The sequence below is a fragment of the Mobula hypostoma genome, chromosome 1, assembly GCF_963921235.1.
Source record: "Mobula hypostoma chromosome 1, sMobHyp1.1, whole genome shotgun sequence".
Lineage (NCBI taxonomy): Eukaryota > Metazoa > Chordata > Chondrichthyes > Myliobatiformes > Myliobatidae > Mobula > Mobula hypostoma.
In genome coordinates this window covers 50955961-50979577 of record NC_086097.1, presented here as the reverse complement: position 1 = coordinate 50979577, position 23617 = coordinate 50955961, and the positions used below count along the sequence as shown (strand labels likewise).

Genomic DNA, 23617 nt, shown 5'->3' with positions numbered 1-23617 from the left:
AACCACCATATCCTGTGTTGTTGGCAGTTACCACCTTTTGATGGTGTAAAAAGATTTTTCCTTCCATTGAAAAGTTAAGGAAAAGTGGAAAGAAGCTATTTTTCAGTGTGAGGTCTAAATATACGTCAGCTTTACATAAGGCCATAAGACATAGTAGAATTAGGCTATTCGGCCTTTCTAGATCAGTTGTGCATTTCCCCTAATGCTCTGTAAAGTACAAATCACCAAGTACGAGCTTCACAGCAGTGTTCTCTTGAATGTTCTTTCATGTTACTTTTAGCAGAGTGAAATATTGCTAGTTCTTACATTTGGCAATCCTTAGTTTCGCGGTTTTGATCTCTAAATCCAGGTCCTGACGGATTTTCAGGAAGGAGTTCTGCAATTGTTCAGTCAGTAATTCTGTTTTCTTTTGGAAAGCTGCAATGTAAATGTAGGTAAATTCTGTGCCTGGTCTGCCTGCTTTAGTGCGCTGATGAAAAACAGTAATATTCTTGAAAATGGTTTTCTGGTAACCCTCCCTAATATACCAGTAAGCTGAGATCTACGAGGTGTAGCAAAGATTCACAACAGAAACAACCTGGATGATCGTGAGGCTCAAAATATGAGACTGACTAAGACCTTGGCCTCCACAGGCAAAACATTCAATGCAGTCTGTGTCTGAAGTGGCACGAGGCCATACATATTAGTGAGGTTGGAAAGCAGTTTGTGTTGAGTGTTCAAATAGCATGGTTTCAGGAAAACAAGGATGGCAAAAGCTACTTGTTCTAAGAGTAAATAACAGACCTAATAACATCAAAAGATTGTATTTTACTTTATGCTTTTAACCTGGGGGCTGGGGAAGGACTGGAACAAAAAAATCTACTAAAAAATTAGGTGTTGGCATTACTTGTGGAGACTGAGAAACTCCAAAATGGATAGAATCTTGATTTACTTAGGGTATTGCTGACTTACCACTAACAGCACCTTTTCTTGAGTTCTTTAATCCCGTCCATCGATGGTAATGCAAAACCACTAATTGTTTTACTGTATGTTTTGAGTTTTCACACAAATGAGAAAGATTAATTGTACAGTTATACATGTCATAATTTACAGCTGCTCATTTGTCTGCTTCATTTGTAATTTGATACGTGTTTTGACCAGATATCTCATCCAGGAGACAAATTTCATGTTCTTTCAAAAATTTGGAATGGTTTGCCTATTTTTTGTGTGAATTTTGTTAAATCTTATCTCAAAAATTAAAAAAAATGAAAAGAAAGTCATATGCTAAAACATTTGTCATAATTGCCACCTGGTTTAAGTGTAAGCTTCATTTTTTTTGCCACTTAGACAATTCTTTCTTTTCCTGTGAAAAATTCTCCTTGACCACTGGACTTCTTAAAATTAATAAATTCTTGTCAAAACAGCTATTTAATTTCTACGCAAACAAGAGGAGTTCTGCGGATGCTGGAAATTCAAGCAACACACATCAAAGTTGCTGGTGAACGCAGCAGGCCAGGCAGCATCTCTAGGAAGAGGTGCAGTCGACATTTCAGGCCGAGACCCTTCGTCAGGACTTAATTTCTACATCAGACTTGTTTGAATATTACACTTGATTCATATAGGTGAAAAATTAGATTTCCTACTTTGGCATAATGATTGTATGTGTATAGGCATGTCTAGTGGGACGAATGAAAGAGAAATTGAGCGTGCTGTCTCTCTGGATGGTGTTTATCAAGATGGCCTACTTTCACTTGGATAACATCACCTCTGCTAAATTGCCCATCAGCTGCTCTGGTACTACTGAGCTCTCTTATTCCGAAGTCCTCTAGCTGGTTGCTTAGCTTTCCATATTGCACTTCAATAAATATATTCATCTATCTTCTACCACCCAAGTCCTAATTTGCATATAAAATCTGTTTTTAAAAATAGTTAACCTTTTGAGATTACTCCATGTCTTACTTGTTTTCTTTGTAACCGTCTTTGGACACTTCTTGTGGATCCTATTTTATTTCTTGTTCCTTTCGCAGTTGTGCAGTCATATACTGCATTCTAAATCCCAGAATTAGTTTCCTATGTCTCCTCATCCAGAATGAAAATATGCTCTTTGGCCTAGCTACCCCATGACACCTCCTTTAAGATGCTCATTAAAATCTGTTTTTGTTTTCATGCTTCTAGTCACCCATCCTAGATTAAATTTATTTTTTTCCCTCTGAAATACATTGGAATATTTTACTATATAAAATTATGATAATGCTTGTTATGAAAGAGGAAAATGGGTAGGGATAGTGGTTGTTGACCAAGTTGCTTACACTTTTCAGAATGACGTTTATTGTCACTATGTTATGAAATGTTTTGTTGTAGCAGTACCATACAAGACAAATAATTATTTTAGTTACAAAAATAAATAGTGCCAAAAGGAATAGCAAGGTAGTATTCATGGACTGTTTAGAAATATGATGGCAGAGGGGAAGAAATTGTTCCTAGAACTGATTGTGGGTTTTCAAACTCCTGTTCCTCCTCCCTGATGGTAGTAATGAGAGGAGAGCATGTCCTAGATGGTGAGGGTCCAAAATAATGGATGCCCCATCTTGCGACACTGCCTTTTGAAGATGTCCTCAATGATGTGAAGGGTTGGGCCTGTGTTTGTGATGGAGCTAGCTGAGGCTACAGTTTTGCAGCCTCTTTTGATCCTGCACATTGGGGACTTCATATCAGGCAATAATGTAACTAGTCAGAATGATTTCGACATACATATTTAGAAATTTGCTGAAGTCTTTGACCTACCAAATCTCCTCAAACCTCTAGTGAAGTATAGGTGCCAGTGTTTCCTTGAGATTGCATGCATGTATTTGGCCTATGATAGATCCTTTGAGAGCTTGACACCCAGGAACTTGAAGCTGCTCACCCTTTCCACTGCTGACCCTTCAATGAGAACTGGTGTCCATTCTCTCAATTTCCCCTTTTGGAAGTTCCTAACCATTTCTTTAGTTTTTCTGTGGACTGTAAGGCTGTTGTTGCAAACCATTGAACTAGTAGGCCTATCTCACTCCTGTTTGATGCCTCTTTGTCATTTGAGTTTCTGCCAAAAACAGTGGCACCATCAGGAAATTTATAGATGGTGTTTGAGCAGTGCCTAGTCATGAATGTAGAGAGAGTAGAGCAGTGGGCTGTTCTGTGCATCTGTGTTGGTCAGTGAGGAGGAGATGTTACCAGTTGCAAAGACATGTACAGAGGCCCAGGTTTTGAAACATTGATTAGTGCTGAGGAGATGGTGAGTATTGAACGTCAAGCTGTAATTGATAAGCAGCACCCTGACGTATGCTTTGTTGTTATCCAATGTTCAGTGGAGAGCCAGTGAGATTGCATTTGCTGTAGACCTATTGTGGTGGTAGGCAAATTGCAGTAGCGCCACACCATTACTCAAGCAGGAGTTCATTTCAGCCGTGATCAACCTCTCAAAGTACTTCTTCAGATAAGATATGAGCGCTACAAGGCAGTGGTTGTTGAAGCAGCTTATCTTGTTCTTGACCATTAGTATGATGCCCTTCTGAAGCAGTTTGAAACCTCTGACTGCAGCAGGATGCCCTTGAACACTCCAGGTATTTGGTCATCACAGATTGTCAGTACGCTGCCGGGTAGCCAGGTACAGTGACGGAGCCTGGTGCCTTATGAAGTTTCACCCTCTTGACAGATATTGTGACTTTGGCCTCTGAGACAGATTACAGGGTTGACAAATTACAGCATTGCCAGATTCTGTAGGAATTCTCACAGATGTAGTGTTATTCTCCCTTTCAAAATGTACATAAAAGGCATTGGGGTCATTGGGTAGTGAAGCAGCACTGCCATTTATACTGTTAGGTTTCACCTTCTAGGAAGTAATTGCATGCCAGCCCTGCCACAGCTGTCATGCTTCTGATTGTGTGTCTAACTTTACATGGAATTGCCTTTTCACTCTCAAGATGACCTGTTGATTGTACCTGGACATCTTGTAGAGTTGGGGATCACTGGTCTTGAATAAGCCACAGAATGATTGATTAGAAATTACTTCGACAACTTGTTGGGCTTTGCCACTATTAAGAAGAGTTTTGGGAGTAAAAGCATGAATTGTCAAAAACGAAAAAAATTGGAGAACTCTCCTCCTACATTGAATTGCCTTTTCTCACTGAACTTGTGTTTATTGATTTTTCACCAGAATTTTTTTTTGAGGCGCTGGTCTTGCTTTTAGAAATTAGCATGATTAATGACCCTAATTTTCTGTTCAATTTATAGCATTCCAAAACATTGCATTGAGCATTGAGCACACAAGCATTGAGTTAGTAAACATTTTAAAAATACAACGTATACATTAAAAGAATTAGTTTTTCTTTACAATACGGGGGGGGGGGCGGGGATGTGGTATTTGGCATTTGCCCTAGGATTTTTTTTACTCAATTCTTTCAATCAAATGATAGCAATTAAATATTTTTTCTATTATTACTTCGTGGATCTTTTTTCTTTGGGTTTGCTTTAAGTTTTCATACATACTGTCATTTAACATCGTTAAAAAAATAATATTTATTAGTGTTCTAGTGTTGTTAACTTATCCCGTTTATCCCATTATCTCAAACAACTAGTAGTACACTGTATGATGTTCATGGTAATATTGTCTAAAAGGGTTTTTTTTTACTTTTTTTAGCCGTGAGAAGCTATGGATCTGTATGGAATACTGTGGGGGTGGATCCCTTCAGGATATATACCATGGTATGTTGCTTGAGTTTTCATAGTTTTGTTTTCCCCATTTATAAGCAACTCGTCAACTTCCTTGGTTCCTTGTCACAGACCATCCACAGTGATAGCTGCTATTTCTTATCATTTATCTTGATCCAAGATGCTCCTTATGCTTTGGTTATATTTGTAATAGTAATTGTCCTTCAGTGATGTTAAACAATCTTGAATCTTGACTATTGTCATAGTTATAGAGTATTACAGCACAGATGCATCCCTTAGGCCCGACAAGTCCATGGCAACCACAGTGCCCACCTAACTAGTCACAATTCCTACTGTTCAGTCCACGTCTGTCTAAACCTTGCCCTCTACTCTCCACCCCATGTACCTATGTAAATGTGTTTTAAATTATACTGTAGTACCTGCCTCAACTGCATCTTGTGACAGCTCATTTCATATATTCACCATTCTCTCCATGGAAAAAGTTGCCCCTCAGTCCCTTTTTCATCTTTCCCTTCCTACCCTAATCTGTGCCACTAGTTTTGGACTCCCCGACCCTGGGGAAAAGGCATCATCACCTTTATCTATGCCTTACATAATTTTAAATGATTCTTTAAGGTCATCCCCATTCTCATACATTCCAAGGAATAATGAACTAGCCTAGCCTCTATAATTCAGACCCTCTTGTTCTTGTAAATCTTTTCTGCACTCTTCCAGTTTAGTGTTATCTTTCCTAAGCAGTGTGAACACATTGGTACACAATACTCTGTGTGACCTCAACAATGATTTAAACATCTGCAGCATAATGTCTAGATTCTTATGCTCAAGGTCCTGATTGATAAAGGCTGGTGTGCTGAACACCATTTTCATCATCCTATCTACCTGTGTCATTCTCATCGAACTGGGCACCTGTAATCCTTAAATATTCCATTACACTAGTGCTCTAGTATTCCTAGTACAAGCCCTATGCTGAGTTGATTTTCCAAAATCCATCACCTCATGCTTACCTATATTGAAATCCATTTGCCACTCCTTGACCGGTTAGGGAAGTTGGGCCAAGACCCCCCTGTAATCTACGATGACAGCCTTCACTAGCAACATCACACCCTAATTTCATGTTATTTGCAAACTTGCATATTTGCACTTGTGCATTGACCCTTGTGCATTTGCATCCAAATCATTTACTGTATATAACTAATGAATGACAGAAGTCCCAACACCAATCTCTGTGGTACACCACGAGTCAATTGCCTTCATTTCAATAAACAACCTTCAACTACCAATCTCTGCTTCTACCACTGAGCTGATGAATGAAAGAAACCCCTCTGTGAATTCTGACAGTGCACAGGTAAAGCAGCATTTGCTTTAATAAAAGGCATTAATGTTTTTTGAGTGTTGGAAGTGACTTGCACCCAAAATACTTCCCCAACATCACTAAGATGATGATTGATTGGCTTAGTGCTACAAAGATGTTTTTCTTGTGAATTGACTAGAACCATTTCTGTTTGGTTTCTATATAAATGCCACGTTGCCCTTTGCTTTATGGAGGTTCAGTTGATGATTTTCATTGTTTATTTCTTTATTTTGCCCCACTTTGTTTGCCCAGTGCAAAAGATGATTATGTAACTGGAATGATAATTGCTCTAGAATACCTATAAAATTGAATATGAATTGTGTACAAATTAACTAACTGGTTATACCTTTTTGAGCAGAGGTGTTATGGAATGCCCACCATGATGATGATTGAAAATTTCCAGGGTCCTCTCAGATACCTTTCTCTTGATAATGCATATTTCCTGATTTCAAGTTTAATGTTTAATTATTTTCTGTTTTGTGTCTTCTTACTTTGTGATCATATTTTCATCTAATTTTCCCCATCTCACCGTTATATTTTTGTATAGAATACAACTCAATTGTTTTGTTTATATGTAGTACTAGATAATTGAGATTATTTTCTCCTTCATGATAAAATATCAGTTTTCTATCTGTTCTTCCACCCTCCTCTGGTTATAGAATTAATTAGTTTGAAAGTTTGCAGGGAGAGGCAATTACACCAATGTGGAACTTGGAAACAAACCATTTTACCCACCTAGATCTTGCTGGTGCTTGTACTTCAGTTGAGCTGCCTCATGTCTTTAATCATCTAAATCTGTTAATGTAGCTCTTTGTCTCAACTCTAGACAGCCCCTTAAAATGCATCAAAGCTATTTCAATCACTCCCTGTCATTTTCACCATTCCTGTGTAAAGAAGTTTCCTCTGAATTTCCTGTTGAATTTTTGGGTGACTTTCCTGCATTGATAGCTTCCAGTGATTCTCTTCCCCTCAAATGGAAATACAGTGGATTTCCAGTTCATTGAACCATCAGCTATTTGGGTCAGCTGTTTATTTGGGACAATTCTTAAAGAAAGAAGACTAATTGAGAAAATAGCCATGGTTCCCTTCATCTATTTGGGATAATATGCCACTTTATTGGGACCGGAGGCTGGTGCCAACAGCTTCTAACTACTAGCAGTTGCATGCACTTGTGTAGCCGTTGGATGCTGCACTATGCTTAGAACAAGCAGTTTTTAAATAGCAATAATTGCATGTTTGTCACTGGTTGATGAGAAATAAGCAGTAAGACAATTCGTAACTGTTTCAAAACTGATAAAATTTCAATACTTCAAGTTAGGAACTATGATGGATTTGAAGCTATCGACAATTATCTTGAATGCTGCAATGAAAATGAAGATTATCGATTACTGGCACTGATTTTGTTCATTTACGGTCAATCGAAAGAACATGGCAGTGTACAGAGGATGAATTCCTCTGATAACTGTTAGGAACTATAGAGTTTTATAGTACTATTGTAGTATAGGTAGTGTTCTAATTTGTTCTGTATTTCATTTAAATACATAATTTGTTACTCAGTTTGTCTTTTTATACGCCACCACCACTGCGGGCACAATGACGGACTCTCCACTTCTCCCTCTCCCTCATCAGTGCGTTCAGTTCATCTACATTAACTGCGCCACTGTCTTCCAGGAGCGTGTTGACCATAGTCTTGGGAGGGCGCCCAGGGTTCATCCTCCCGTTCTTGGGCTCCCATATGATGACTAGGCTGGCAGGTAGCTCGGGGTGGTGAAGACAGTGCCCCGCTAGTTGCAGTCTTCTTGCCTCAGTGTTAGTGGTGAGCATCGGTGGGTCGCCATAGAGCTCAACGTTTGTCATGTGCTGTTGCCAACTCACGTCAAGAACCATCCGGAGCATTCGTGTATAGCAGCCATCTAGAGACTTTCGCATAGTCTTGGTGAGTGTCCACATCTTGCAACTGTATGTGAGAATGGACTCTATGACTGCTATGAAGATCTTTTTAAGCCCTCTGGTTAGGTTCACCTTCCAGATTTCCTTCATGTCGTTCATAGCCCTCCACGCCAGCGCCTTCTGTATCTTTATGTCCTTCTCTGATCTCATCATTCTTGGCCCTAGATACTTGTAGTCAAAGACTTTCTTTTTGGTATCATTCTTTACGGTCTTGAGAGTACCTTCGTCGCAGTTAAATGCCATGTACTCTGTCTTTTTAGCGTTTAGGTGGTCCAACTTTATTGCACTCAATTTCCACTTTTGTCAGTAGCTGCTGTGCTTCCCCCATCTGGTCCGAGAGCAGGACTATGTCATCTGCAAAATCGAGAATGGAGCAATAGTGTCCATCTATACCAAAACCATGGGGAAAGTTGTATCACCAGAGAGAGAAACAGCAGTGTTCGAGCTCCTAGCTGGTGTGCTGCAAGGACACCAGCAGCTAGCACCCTACATCTTTATAATCGTCTTTGATTACACGGTATGTCAAGCTACCAAAGATCATGGCAAGCTTGGTTTCACCATAAAACCAGGACGAACCAAAAGGGTCAGACCAGTTACCGCTCACAGATCTCGATTTTGCAGATAACATAGTCCTGCTCTTTGACCAGATGGAGGAAACACAGCAGCTACTGGCAAAAGTGGAAATTGAGTGCAATGAAGTTTTTTTTATACCTTTAACTATTTCCATGAAACTTCGGCTAATTAGGACAGCTGCTTAATTAGGCCAGAATGTACTGGTCCCATTGTGTCCCAGTTGACCAGAATCCATTGTATGGTCTTTGTAACTGCCTTATAAAAAATATTTTATAATCTTAAATGCCCCTGAGATCACTCTTCAGCTTTCTTATTATCAAAAAATCTTAGCAATCTTTGTGATGGAACCTTTGGGGGACTTTTGTTCCTTTTTGAGAAGAGAATTCCAAAGATTTGAGGATGAAGAAATTTCTTTTAACCTTTTATGAGACGGTGATTGCTGGTTTTAAATACTCTTGCTGGGGGAAATAATCAATTCCACATTTAGCCTTCAGATTTTTATATCCTTCAATAAAATCACCTCCATTCTTCTGATCTCAGTGTGCTCTCTTAATCTGTTTAATCTCTTCTTTTACAATGGAATTAGAATTAGGTTTATTATCAATAATGTATGTCATGAAATTTGTTGTTTTGTGGCAGTAGTACAGTGTAATACATAAACTAAGTTACAATAAGAAATATTTTTTAAAAAAGTGCAAAAAGAGAGCAAAATAATAAAGTAGTGTTCATGGATGGTTTCATGGACCACCCATAAATATGAAGAAGGAGAAGAAGCTTTTCCTAAAGCATTGAATTTGTCTTCACTCTCCTGTACCCCATTCTTGATGGTAGTAATGCGAAGATGGTATGTCTTGGGTGGTAGCACGTTCTAAATGATAGATGCTGCCATTTTGAGGTATCACCTTTTGAAGATTTATGAAAATTATGTACTTCCAAAAAGCTGTATAAAAATCAGTTACTTTCCTCATCTGCTATCTAGGAATTTGTCATCCTTGTGTGTCTAATTATCATCTTAAATCATTATGTTATGGTCAGTATGCCCAGATATTTCCCTTTTTTTTTTAGCTACAAATTCAAATTTATTCCCTATTACGAAATCCGTTTGCTTATTTTGCATCAGCCATCATTGACAAAAATTGCTGCTTTTAGATAAGACTTAGATTAGATTATGAGGACAGTCAGTCCTCGTTTATTGTCATTTAGAAATGTATACATGCATTAAGAAATGATACAATATTCCTCCAGAGTGATATCACAGAAAACAGGACAAACCAAAGACTAACACTGACAAAAGCACATAATTATAACATATAGTTACAGCAGTGCAGAACAATACCATAATTTGATAAAGAACAGACCAGGAGTACGGTAAAAAAAATCTCAAGTCCTGATTGACTCTTATAGTCCCCGATAGCAGGTGGCAAAAAGGGAGAAACTCCCTGCCATAAACCTCCAGGCACTGACAACTGCCGATGCCTTGGAAGCACCCGACCACAGCCGACTGAGTCCGTCCAAAAACCTCGAGCCTCCAACCAGCCCCTCCGATACAGCCTCCGGAGCGCCATCCTTTGCCGAGCGCCTTCGACCTTGTCCCGGCCGTCAAAACAAGCAAAGCTGAGGACTCAGAGACCTACTCCTCCAGAGATTCCGGATCACGCAGTAGCAGCGGCAGCGGCAGCGAAGCGGGCATTTCAGAAGTTTCTCCAAATGTTCCTCCGCGCTCTCACGTCTGTCTCCATCAAATCAGAATTGTTCACGGTACCCTACTAAACAAATACAGGTATCATTCCAGAGCGGCCGCGCGCGCTGTGTCGCGTCGCCATCTTCTCATCCTTCTCCTTTGTGTTTTTGAACACAAACATGCAAATGTTGCTATTTTAAAAACTTTATCTCCAGCTGTCATTCAGTACTCCTTACTCAGACACCACACTCTTTACATTAACTATTCCCCTAGTTAATGTAAAGAGTGTGGTGTCAGAGTAAGGAGTACTGAATGACAGCTGGAGAGAAAGTTTTTAAAATAGCAACATTTGCATGTTTGTGTTCAAAACCATGGTGCCTTATTCTTCATTGTGGTTACTCATGCAGAAGTCGTTCTCTTTTCTTATTGATGGTGAGTGTATCACAGGTGTGAACAGGTTGAGTGTCTGAACAGCCACCTTCTTTGTCTTTCATCTTTCTGGAATCTGTCAATTCAAGCATGTTTTTATTTCCAATTTGCATGCATATTTAAGAAACAGAAATAATTGAATGAGACAAAACAAGACTTAAATGCAGCCTGACCTGCTGAATTTTATGTTTCTGTGAAAAGAGAAATCAAGCTAACATTTAAGGTCAGAGATCCTTGTTCAGAACTGAACAGGAAACAAAAAATGATGTTAAAGCTGCAGGGAAAGCTGGACAAGTTGAGTTTATTTGAATTATTCAGAACCTTGGAACTTAAAGTTAACTAATGCATTATTATCTAATGAGTGTTCTGCTTTTCCAGTAACAGGACCACTGTCAGAACTGCAGATAGCTTATGTGTGCAGGGAAACGTTGCAGGTAGGACAATAGTGTCTCTGAATTTACTGAATGTTAAGCATTTCTTGTCAGTAACTAAAACAGAATTGATTTATTATTGTCACGTACCAATATGCAGTGGAAAAACTTCATTTCTTAAGCCATCGATATACAATTTCAGGACAAATACATCAGGGTGATACAAGGGAGAAACATGAACAGAATACAGAATATAGTGTTACAGTTACAGAGAAAACACAGTGCAGGTAGAGATTAGGGTGCAAGGATCATGATGAGGTAAGTTGTGTGGTCAAGAGTTTATCTTCAATGTTCAGGGTTTTGTAACAGTGGGATAGAAGCTGTCCTGGAGCCTGATGGTGCATGTTTTCTAGCCTTGTATCTTCTGCCCGATGAAGGGGGTGGGTGGAAAGAGAGATTGTTCAGGGTGTGAAGGGTTATTGTTTATGTTGGCTACTTTTCTGAAGAAATGAGGTAACGACAGAATCCAAGGGGAAGAGGTTGGTTTTTGTGATGGACTGAACTGTGTCCACAACTTTCCGAAATTTTTTTGCCATCACGGGCAGAGCGATTACCATAGGAGTGTGAGGCATCCAGATAGGATGTTTTCTGTAGGTAGTGATGTTATGCTAATATTCAAGGCAAATATATATAATTGCATACAAAAATATTTTTTAAATAGCCGAATAGACTGTGGTGTACGTCCTGCAGTCTATCACTTTTCCAACAAATCGCTGCCCAAGTAGTATCTCATATGATGCCTGCTATACCTGGTTTTGTTGAATAAAGACACTCTTTTGAATCTACCAGTATCTTTCTCCAGTGACTTCATTCTTGCAGCAACAGGTAACTGGGTATTGATCAGTCTGACTGCTTGGTAAAATAACTGTTTTTGAGTCTGGAGGTCCGAAGAGCTGCTGCAGCCCTTCCCCAGCACAAGCAGAGATGTAAACAACAACAACAGTCACATGGGAGTGAACTCCCTCGGAATTAGAAGGGTCTGTACTTCACCATTTAAAAACTCTTATTTGCGGTGAGCAGTGGGCCCTACTACTGAGGAATTCACACACAAGTTCTTATTGATGCACAGACTTCTTCCGTGGGTCTTTATGGAGGTCGCAGCAATTCTGTCTGCACGAAAGGAGACTAGATCTTCTAGATAAACAGCGGTGTCCTGGAGCCACGTTTCTGTCAGGACAAGTGTGCAGTATTCCTCATAATTGCAAGATGATGCACTTTGGATGAATTAGTAAGGGTTAGGAATTGATAGCAAAGTCAGAAGGATCTTGGTGTGCAAATCCAAGGATCAATGGAGATGGAGCAACATAGAAGTCATATGGATATTTGTCATCGTTGGCCAGGACACTACATATATTGAGAGAAGTTGTAGTACGAGTTTATAAAACATTTTTAAGGTGACACTGGAGTCCTGTACCGTTTTAACTGTCATATTATCGGAAGTCTATGACCACACTTGAGGGTGCGGTAGAATTTCCCTGGGATGTTGCCTGGGAGGAGTGCTTCATTTATAAGGAAAGGCTGAGTCTGTTCTCCTTGGAGTCAATGAGGCTGATGGAAATTTACAGACCTGAGGGACATTTTTTAAAGTTGATAGTAGGAAGCTTCTGATAGCAGAAGTGTCCAAAAGTAGACGAGTAAATTTAGATTAAGGGACAAGAGCTTTAGCAGGGAACAGAGGATTTTTTTAAACTCAGCGGTTGGATTTGGAATATACTGCCTAAGGGGGTATCACAATAGGTACTCTCTCAAAGCTTAAATATTTAGACATCTAACTTCATTTTTTTAAGTGAGTTGGAAAAACTAACAATTTTGCTAGATTTTTGAGGTGGCTCGTCAGTAAAGACTGGCGTGTAAGATTACATGGTATGCTGTTACCACTGTGGAAATGCAGGATTTAATCCAGAAAAGTGAAAGAAATTAACTGGATTCCAAGAAACTATTGTTCAGAACTGAATGGGGAATTGAGAATGGTTAGATACTGGTTGGAAATAAACAGGATCCTGGGTAATTTTAGTCTGATTTTGTATATAGAGTTTATGTTTTGGAAGTAGAAATTAAGTTGGTCAACTGAGGCTGGCTAAAGTTGACTATGTAACAGTATTTAGCAAAGAAATAGAAATTTTGTATAGCTAAATAAGTAAGATAGTTTGCAAAATAGTATATTAAAACAGTGATAGAAAGAGCAGCACACTATTTAGTTTTGATTATTTTTAGTATTGAAAGGGGTATTTACTCAAGGGCTGGTTAAAGAGCAGCACAATATTTAGATTTGACTATTTTTAATATTAAAAGAGGTATTTACTCAAGGGATGATTAAGAGTAATGTCATAAAGGTTACTTGAAACTTTTCTGTTGGAGCAGTGAAATCAAAAAACATAGTTGTAAGAGAATTTTTCCAAGAGACTGCAGATTTTTTTGGATGAGAGGAGACAAATGGCTGTCCCTGTCTGTGTTTGTTTTTGCAGTGTTGCCTTGTGAATACTTTTATTTGTAGTTAACAACATATACCTTGCTTTGTAGGGTCTGGGTTATTTGCACAGCAAAGGAAAAATGCACCGAGATATAAAGGTGACTTTGTTTTACTAAATTTATATTTTATTTAGAAACTGTTTTTAAACAAGCTTTTTTTAAAAAAAGAAGTCTTTTATTGTTAAATCAAACTGGTGAAGTTTGATTTAACAATAACTATCAAGTTAGTGAAAATGAAGTCTTTGAGCGAGTATACGTGTTGAAACCTTTGATATGTAAAACAAAAGAATCAGGTGGTATTAATAGAAACTGGCAATCAGATACCTTGACTGGGAAGGGAAATTAAAATTTAGAACTGTACTGATCTTATTAGTTGCTGTTGACCAGGAATTATCCACTGGACCTCTAAAATTGATCTGTTTTCCTTCAGGGGGCCAACATTTTACTGACAGATCATGGCGACATAAAGCTGGGTGAGTATTATAGCTTGAGATTCAGGACATTTCTCAAAAGTATGTTACCTTTTAAGCTGAAAAGGCAATGTGATCCTGCAAGGTTCAGAACTGGGTGAATTTACTATGATGTATTTATTGTTGCCCCAAAGGATCAAGTCAGTACATAACATCAGTATGCAGGTTCAGACCCACTACGAAATGCACAATTGACTTTTCTTGAGAATTGTTAATTAGTTATCAGTATCATTTGAGACAATAACAGCCATTTATCAAGCAGTTAGTGACAAAATATCAGAAAATAATTTTGCATTGCAGAAAATTTATGGAAATGTATACTTGACCAAGTGCAAAGTACAATAAAGGTGCATTTTGAGTAATGTATATGTTGGATGTTTGAGGCTACAAGGTGGTATGATCAAAATCATTTGAGGATCAATTGATAGATGGAGTGTCTTTAGTAGAAGGTGCTGAAGTATATTTTAAAGGATGGCAACATGGAACTTTATAAAACCTTTGAAACAGAATACCTTCAATATATGTTATTTTTAAATTAATACATTGGTTTTGGATCGTAATTATAACTATGTACATATTTACTGAACGCTGTTTTGAATTTTGTGTTCTTGCCCAAGTAGCTTTCTGCTATGCTGCTGTGAATCTCTTGTTTGGTCTTACACCTCTGCTGAATTAGCAGATCTCACATGGGTGATCTCCCAGGTTGCTTATTAGTGGTCAAGTTGGGAAAGGCAAAACTCCAGTATGATCCCAGGAAAGTGTAATCATTGATTAAAAGAAATAGGATTGATTGTAATGTTTCTTATTATCAGTTGGGCTGGTAATATTGGATTTGTGCATAACTGCATGTGTTTCTCAATGCTATGTTAGTTTCATTGTAAAAATTCAAAGTATTTCCAACTTGATAAACTCTGCTGTACATATTAGTTCTCTTTTGCCTTTGTGGTTTCCTTGTCCCTTTTCCAATGATTTTAAAAACATAAACAGGAAGCCTTCTTTCAGGCAACTGCTTGCTTAGTTGAGAGGCAATTAGGAATGGATACTAAATGCGGTATTACAGGAGAAATCCACGTTCTTCGAATGAGTAAACAGCTGCACTTGGAACTCCTGATGCCAGCAATGCAAGAATGCTTAGTCACAACTTTCCAAAAGAATGGAAGGAAAGTGCATCATCTACTGCTGTTTTTTCCCCCTAATTCAGTAAGACCTCTAGTTTTTATGAATAACTAGAACTAATCCAATTAGAATGTGTAATCCAAATCTAACCAGAATTATTGAAATCTATCTTGTTTAAATAAAATTTGACTTAATTCATCCAAAATTCTCCTTTAGTTTGCCCAATAAATTGCCAGTCTTGTAAAATGGTAGAATCATTGTGTGGTGCCCAAAATATTCCAGGGTCTCATGGAATAGTAACAGCTTAGAAACAATCATATAAAATTAACAAATCTACGTAAAAATGTTAAGTATTTAATTATTTCATTCCATAATTTGCTGTTAGTGAATGCTGTTTTTCCGTAAGTTTCTTGTCATTGTTGTAACAGAGAATCATTATCTTTTTAAAACTTCAACCATGTGACCATTATTCTCACTAAAATGTTTAGCTTGTATTTGTTTAACCTAGTTCTCAAACAGTATTGAACAATTTATTCTCACTGATTCCAGAATGTTTTGGGAACATTTTTATAAATTGGCTAGGGAAAAATTAAATTTTATAATTGTGAACTCTCATCCTCCTGCAACACTTGCAAATAGCTTTGTCATTTATACATTTTTACTTTATCGTAAGTTATCTCAACTTTTTCTTTCTCTAAAATCATTAAGTGTGACTTTTAAACACAAAGTACTCTATAGATGCTGGGATATTCTCTGCATTGTTTTCTGTGAAAATTCATTAATCTGATTTGCTGGTCAGCTTGCCCCTTTCACTGCCACAGGTTCCCTTTTGGGTGGCATCATCTTTAAAAATGGTTATAGGATAAAATGAATCTATCCTTTAATCCTTTTGATTCTCTATGTGGATACTGTCAGTAATCAGCACTATTCTGACATTGTACTAAATAAACTGACTTAGCTAATCATTGATACTGATCTTTTGTCAAAAAAAAGTAAGTGAATATATTGATTTTACATTTCAGCGGACTTTGGTGTGGCTGCCAAAATAACTGCAACTATTGCCAAGAGGAAGTCCTTCATTGGAACCCCATACTGGTAAATAAAGTCCTTGCAGTTGCCTCCTGGAGTAAATAATTCGAAAACCAGTCTAAGGAGCTGCCACTCATTCACTGACTCACGTGATAGAAATAAAGATTTGAAGAATGGTTGAGAGAAGCCAACTTTTCGTATCTGTTCCTGCACAATTGCATTCTGTACCTAATTTCACTTTAATAGTTGGGGGCCAAGATTTTATTTTAGTTTGTTATTGCCTTTAAATGCATTTAATGAGCACACGTGCCTGTGGCTAATATATTAGCCAGATGCATGTACAAATGAGCTGCAATGTTATAGTAGTACATTCCAGACCTACTATAAACTTGTATTACTGCTGTGTTCACTACTATGATATCTGAACAACACCATGACTAATGTACTAATTAACTAGTATATTTGTAACTTAGTTCATGGAATTATTTTGTTGCTATTTTGAGTTCTATGAATTTTATAAGCTCTTAATTTATAATGGCTATCTATACCTTTTGCAATTTTATTTCAGCAGGCACATGTATCTTTTAAACTAACTAACTAAGTTGACATTTAGCTACAAGTTAATTATGCTCTTTGAAGTGTGTTTCATTGAATTTGAAGCGAATATTTGTTTATAGGATGGCTCCAGAGGTTGCTGCAGTAGAGAAAAATGGTGGCTACAATCAGCTATGTGACATCTGGGCAGTTGGAATCACAGCTATTGAACTGGCTGAACTGCAGCCTCCAATGTTTGATTTGCATCCTATGAGGTATTTTATGTTTTTTTTTAAATCTGTGAAGTTGACAAGTTCTCTTTTGCACTTGGTGATGAAAAGGCCTGAAGGATTTAAAGCCACATTGATGTGAATAATGTTATTTATGCTCTGTAGCAAATAAGTTTAGATATCCTCCATAAAAGTACATTATATCTGGTTTAATTATATTTCATGTTATTGATTTTCCTGCTTTCTCATATTCAAAAATTATAGCAAGATATTTTAGGAAAGTAGAGACATTAGATAGATAGATAGATAGATAGATAGATACTTTATTGCTCCCAAAGGGAATTGCAGTATTGCAGTAGCATCTCTTTAACTCTCATCATTCAACTAACCCAATTTGCTTTGCATGTAATGAATCATGTTTAGGCATTCCTACTAGCTCTATACATTGCCATCACCCAAGCATTTTGTATTTTTCCCTCAAAGCTTGTGAAAACCAACCCCAAAACTCCCTCTTCCTATGCAAGATAATGAACAACTGTCTTTGCACCATTTTTCTTTCTTTTATCCAGATTCCATATGTGAAACAGAATATACTTGCACACTCAATTTAGCAATCTGCATTCACTGCTAAGAATATGATCTCTATTATGTTTGAGACAAGACAAAGTTTAGGTAATTGCTCTGTTCAAGCCTCACTCTTGAGTCTTTTTAATTGCTGGTAACTACATTTTGCCAACACTTGCTGACTCACACCTCCCAAACTTTACCAGTGAAACTCAGACACGCTGAGGAACAGTAATTAGTATTTTTTTTAATAAAGGGTACTACAATCTCTGTTACCTCAACCTCAAATTTTCTAGGGATAGTTTTGTGTTAATTAGACCCAGCAGTTAGTACATATAAATCTGCTTTTGGTTTTGATTGAATGATAAATGTTACTCAATATGCTTGGAGAATTTTGCTGTTTGAATGATTTCATGAGAATTCTGCAACCATCTTTGATAAACAAAGGATTTTTGATGGATGTTTTCAAAGATTCATTTATTATCAAATTATGTCTGCAGTATACAACTGAGATTCTTCTTCTCCAGATAGCCATGAAACAAAGAAAAAACATGGAAGTCAGTTCAGAAAACAGCAAACCGAACCCCCCACCCACACAAAAAAATGACATGATTATCAACCCCTCCCTCCCCAAACCTCACTCCCCTGCACAAAATGCAACAAGAACATTGGCCCCCAACCCCCTCGCATAATAAACAACAAGAACATCAGCCTCCAAATCCTCCTCTCCCTGCACAAAATAATAACAAAAAACATCAGCCCCCAAATCCGCTGCTCTCCTCACAAAAAAGAAGAAAAGAACAGGTGAAAGCACAGAATATAACAACTATAAAATGGGGGAAAAATTGTCCAAAGTCCATATTTTATATGAAAGATTACACAATTGGCAGGACAACATGCCTCATTGACCTCATGCCTGGACTGGGAATTAACTACTGATCACCTGAAGTGGGAGGGAGTGCTATCACTGAACCAAAGCTAATAGTTAAAATAGTAATCAAATTGTTTTGTTTTCTTTTTTGAGTACATAATGAATTAAGATTAAAAATAATTTTAATGCTGACTGAGGGGATATAATACAATTCACATAACATATTTAACTGATTTCAATAATTAATCTAATATCTTTGCCTCGTACGTCACAACACCTTGGATCTAGTTGCAAGTACAGATTTGGAGTGAAAGGACAGGCTTGTGTACACCCAGCGCATCCCATATCTCCACACTGCAGGGAAATATCTAAATGTAAGTTAATTTACAATTAAAGAATGAGTTTAGCTGTAGGAGTTAGGGACCAGGTGGATTGAATGATGGTTACAAAACAGAAGTAAAATCTCTAAATTGTGAGAAATGTTCTGGATTGGCAGATTAGAAGTAGTGTTGTTCACAGTGTACAGACCTGACTTTATGCGCCATGTTGAAAATGTGAGTTCAGAGTCTGCTGTTGATACTGGAGTTGTCGAAGTGAGTAATAAAATAAAAAATGGTAACAAGAAATATCAAGACATTAAAAACAGACAAAGGAGACTGCTGATGCTGGAATCTTGATAAATAAGTAATGTGTTGGAGGAACTCAACAGGTCAGGCAGCATCTGCTGAGAAAAAGAAATTGTCAATGTTTTGGGTTGGAACTGCATTAGAATTAAGAGTAGAGAGAGAAGATAGCTAGTACAAAGAGGAGATGGGGAGTGTCAAGACAGGGTCAGTGGATGATTGATGGAATGAGGAGAGGTGAAGGATGACAGATTGGCAGACAGGCAGGGGAGGTGATATTCGGAGATAAGAGTATGTGAAGGTAGACATGAAGTGCCAGGTTGGGAAAGCAGGGAGTGGTGGAATGGACAATGAAGGTAGAGGCAGCTTGGAGGGTGATAATTTACACAAAAGTTATCATTGATGGAATCTGATGTAAGGAAGATGATAATAGTAACCATTAGGGGAGTGTTGAAGGAACAGGAACAGATGGGAAGGGGTTTCTAGTGCCATCCAGGTTGATTGTCTGTTTCAGTATCCTGTTCCTGCATACCACTCAGTTCCTTTTAATATCAGGAACTATATCTACCTTGTCCTTTTTTAATGTACTTAATGACTTGACTCCCACTGTCTCTGGAAGAAAATTCCACAGGTTCACCAACCTCAAGTGAAGAATCTTTCCTGATCTTGGTTCTAATTGCCATCTTCCGTGTCCTGTGGTTCTAGACTCTCCAGCCACTGGGAGCAATTTCTCTGCATCTAATCTGCCTCGTAATGTTAAAATAGCTTTCTCTGATTTCTCCTCTCACTCTTTTAAATTAGCCAAACTATAGACCTAATTCATCCAATGTCTCCTCGTGTATCAGTCACACTATACCAGATCTAGTAATTAGTGTAGTAAACCTTTTGTGTAGCTTTTCCATAGCAAGAACATCCTTTCTTGAGTAACCAGACGTTGCACATAAAACTTTGGATGGGGTTTCACCAAGGTGCAGTATAGCTGCAGCAAGACATCTTGGCTTGTATAATCAAATCTCTAACAAAGAAGGCTAAGAAATTTGAATCTGATGTCTAAGGATACCCAGATCTTGTTGCATCCCCCTCTTTCTTAATCTATGGCCATTCAGATAATCATTTTTTGGAGTCAGAGGATAACTGTGCCTTTGTCCATAGCTTAGTGCACCAGCCATTCATGTGCACCCTTATCAAAATTGCCAAAACACATTCGTGATTTTGCTTCCTCCTGGTATCTCACATTCCCACCCATACACAATCTCTGCAGCTTTATCTGGTCTGAAGACGTTACTTGTAGGTCCTTCATCCAAATCATGAATAAATATTGTGACTACTTGGAACCAAAATATTTATTCTGTAGCACCTCACTACGCCATGTCTGCCACCCTGATAAAGACCCCTTTATTCCTGATGAAGGCTCTCAGCCTGACACTTCAACAGTTTATTTCCCTCCATAGGTGCTGTCTGACTTGCTGAATTCTTCCAGAATTTTGTGTGTGTTGCTCTAGATTTCCAGAATCTGCAGAATCTCATGTTTGTGCCCATTTGTTCCTGCTCTGTTTCCTGTCTGTCAACCCAATTCTCAATCCCCCATACTTTAATTTTCTGTAATGATCTCTTATTTGAGGTCTTATTTGAGCCTTCCAAAATTCTAAATGCAGTAGCCACATTGTATGTCCCTTATCTAACTCTTAGTTACATCTTGCTTCAGCAAAAGAGTAAAATTGTCAGACCAAGATGTTAGGAAGAATACCTTTATGCGCGTTTGAAGTATATTGTTGCCACATGTGATGGATCTTTGATGTCCACATAAGGAAACAGAGCAGTACAGAGGGAGAGGCTAACAGATGCAGTTGTAACTGACTTCATTAAAACCTGTGTGGATGAGTGTGTGCCTGCAAAGCCTTACTGTACATTCCTAAACCAAAAGCCGTGGATGAACCAGGAGGTACGTCGTCTGCTGAAGGCTAGATCTGTGGCATTCAAGTCTGGCTACCTAGTCCTGTACCAGAAAACCAGGTATGATTTACAGAGGGCTATTTCAAGGGTGAAGAGACAATTTTGAATGAGCTTGGAGGCGACATCGGATGTACGACAACTCTGGCAGGGGTTGCAAGACATTACATCCTACAAAGCGAAACCCAGTAGCATGAATGGCAGCAATGCTTCACTACTAGATGTTTTCTATGCCCGCTTTGAAAGGGAGAATGTAACTACGGCTGTGAATATCCCTGCTGCACCTGATGACCCAGTGATCTCTGTCTCAGAGGCCGATGTTAGGCTGTCTTTAAAGAGGGTGAGCCCTCGCAAGGCGGAAGGTCCAGACGGAGTACCTGGTAAGGCTTTCAAAGCTTGTGCCTACCAACTGGCGGGAGTATTCAAGGACATTTTCAACCTCTCGCTGCTACGGATGGAAGTTCCCACTTCAAAAAGGCAACAATTATATCAGTGCCTAAGAAGAATAATGTGAGCTGCCTAAATGACTATCGCCTGGTAGCACTCACATCTACAGTGATGAAATGCTTTGAGGGGTTAGTCATGACTAGACTCAACTCCTGCCTCAGCAAAGACCTGGACCTATTGCAATTTGCCTATTGCCACAATAGGTCAACGGCAGATGCAATGTCAATGGCTCTTCACATGGGCTTAGACCACCTGGACAATACAAACACCCACGTCATCAACTACAGCACAGCATTTAACACCATTTCCACAATAATGATTGAGAAGTTACAGAACCTGGGCCTCTGTACTTCCCTCTGCAATTGGATCCTCAATTTTCTAACCGGAAGACCACAATGTGTGCGGATTGGTGATAACATCTCCTCCTCGCTGACAACCAACACTGCTGCACTTCAGGGGTGTGAGCTTAGCCCACTGCTGTATTCTCTCTATATACCCATGACTGTGTGGCTATGCATAGCTCAAATACCATCTACAAATTTGCTGGTGGTACAATCATTATTGGTAGAATCTCATACAGAAACAAGAGGACAGACAGGAGTGAGATATGCCAACTAATGGAGTGGTGTCGCAGCAACAACCTTGCACTCAACATCAGTAAGAGGAAAGAGCTGATTGTGGACTTCAGGAAGGGTAAGACAAAGGAACACATACCAATCCACATAGAGGGATCAGAAGTGGAGAGAGTGAGCAGTTTCTAGTTCCTGGGTGTCAAGATCTCTGAGGACCTAACCTGGTCCCAACATACTGATGCAGTTATAAAGAAGGCAAGACAGCGACTATACTTCATTGAGTTTGAAGAGATTTGGTACGTCAACAAATACACTCAAAAAATTCTATAAAAGTACCGTGGAGAGCATTCTGAAAGGCTGCATCACTGTCTGTTTTGGGAGGCTACTGCACAGGATTGAAAGAGGTTGCAGAGGTTTGTAAACTTAGTTGGCTCCATCTTGGGTACTAGCCTGCAAAGTACCCATGACATCTTCAAGGAGTGGTGTCTCAGAAAGGCAACGTCCATTATTAAGGACCTCCAGCACCCAGGGCATGCCCTTTTCTCACTGTTACCATCAAGTAGGAGTTACAGGAGCCTGAAGGCACACACTCAGCGATTCAGGAACAGCTTCTTCCCCTCTGCTCTCCGTTTCCTAAATAGATATTGACCAAGTGAACACTACCTCACTTTTTTAATGTACATTATTTCTGTTTTTTGCACGATTTTAATGTATTCAATATATGTATACTGTAAGTTGATTTACTAATTTATTATTGTATTATTTTTTCTTCTACATTATGTATTACATTGAACTGCTGCTGCTAAGTTAACAAATTTCACAATAAATACAGGTAATAATAAACCTTATTCTGATTCTGAGATTATTAAATTGGGAAGAGGTTTAAAGTATTGTTGTGCTAAATGAGTTGACTTGTTTACGTTTAAATGTTATGCAGTGCAAACCTACTGACTTTATATATTTTAATATCGTGACTATGCTTCTACCATAGGGCATTGTTTTTAATGACTAAGAGTGGATTTCAACCCCCTAAGCTGAAAGATAAAATGAAATGGTGAGTATGCTTCTATTAATAGTTAAATAAAGCTTTGGTGAAGCCACATCTGCAATACTGTATCTGGTTTAGATCATCTTGTTTATGAGAGGATATACTGCTCGGAGGGGGCTAGAAAGAGAAGTTTGATTGCTTCTTGGAATAAGGGCTCACCTAACTGAAGTTGCTTTTATGATTAGCAGTATACCACAATGATTAGTACTGGAATCCTTATTGTTTGTTGTATGCATTAGCAACTTAAATATGAATTTAGGAGTTTGATTAATAAGTCTGCAAATGACATGAAACTTGATAATGTTAATATTGGGTAGCGTAGATTTAGGATACAGAATGATACAGTCAGATATTGAATTGGATAGAGTGATGTCAGATGAAATTTATTTGTGAGAGACATGAGATTGTCCTCCTGGAAAGGGAAGGGGGTGGATAGATAGCTGATCTCATAAGGGCAGGGTATTAACCTTGAATGGTACCGGTTGTAACAACATTCTAAACTTAAATTCATAGGATAAATACAAATGAAGGAACATTACCATTTAGTTCATTTTACTTAATATAGTTAAACAATTAATTACACTGCACCTATA

General features: G+C 38.3%; 1 protein-coding gene across 1 annotated transcript in view; it reads left to right on the top strand.

The window, feature by feature from the left end:
- map4k5 (mitogen-activated protein kinase kinase kinase kinase 5) overlaps positions 1-23617 on the top strand; it is a 155957-nt gene that overhangs the window by 61320 nt on the left and 71020 nt on the right. Inside the window, exons 4-10 of the mRNA XM_063048484.1 lie at positions 4655-4719; positions 11049-11104; positions 13622-13669; positions 14001-14043; positions 16179-16251; positions 16863-16994; positions 22968-23030. Of these exons, the coding sequence (XP_062904554.1) occupies positions 4655-4719; positions 11049-11104; positions 13622-13669; positions 14001-14043; positions 16179-16251; positions 16863-16994; positions 22968-23030 (480 nt within the window). The remainder of the gene's footprint in view (positions 1-4654; positions 4720-11048; positions 11105-13621; positions 13670-14000; positions 14044-16178; positions 16252-16862; positions 16995-22967; positions 23031-23617) is intronic.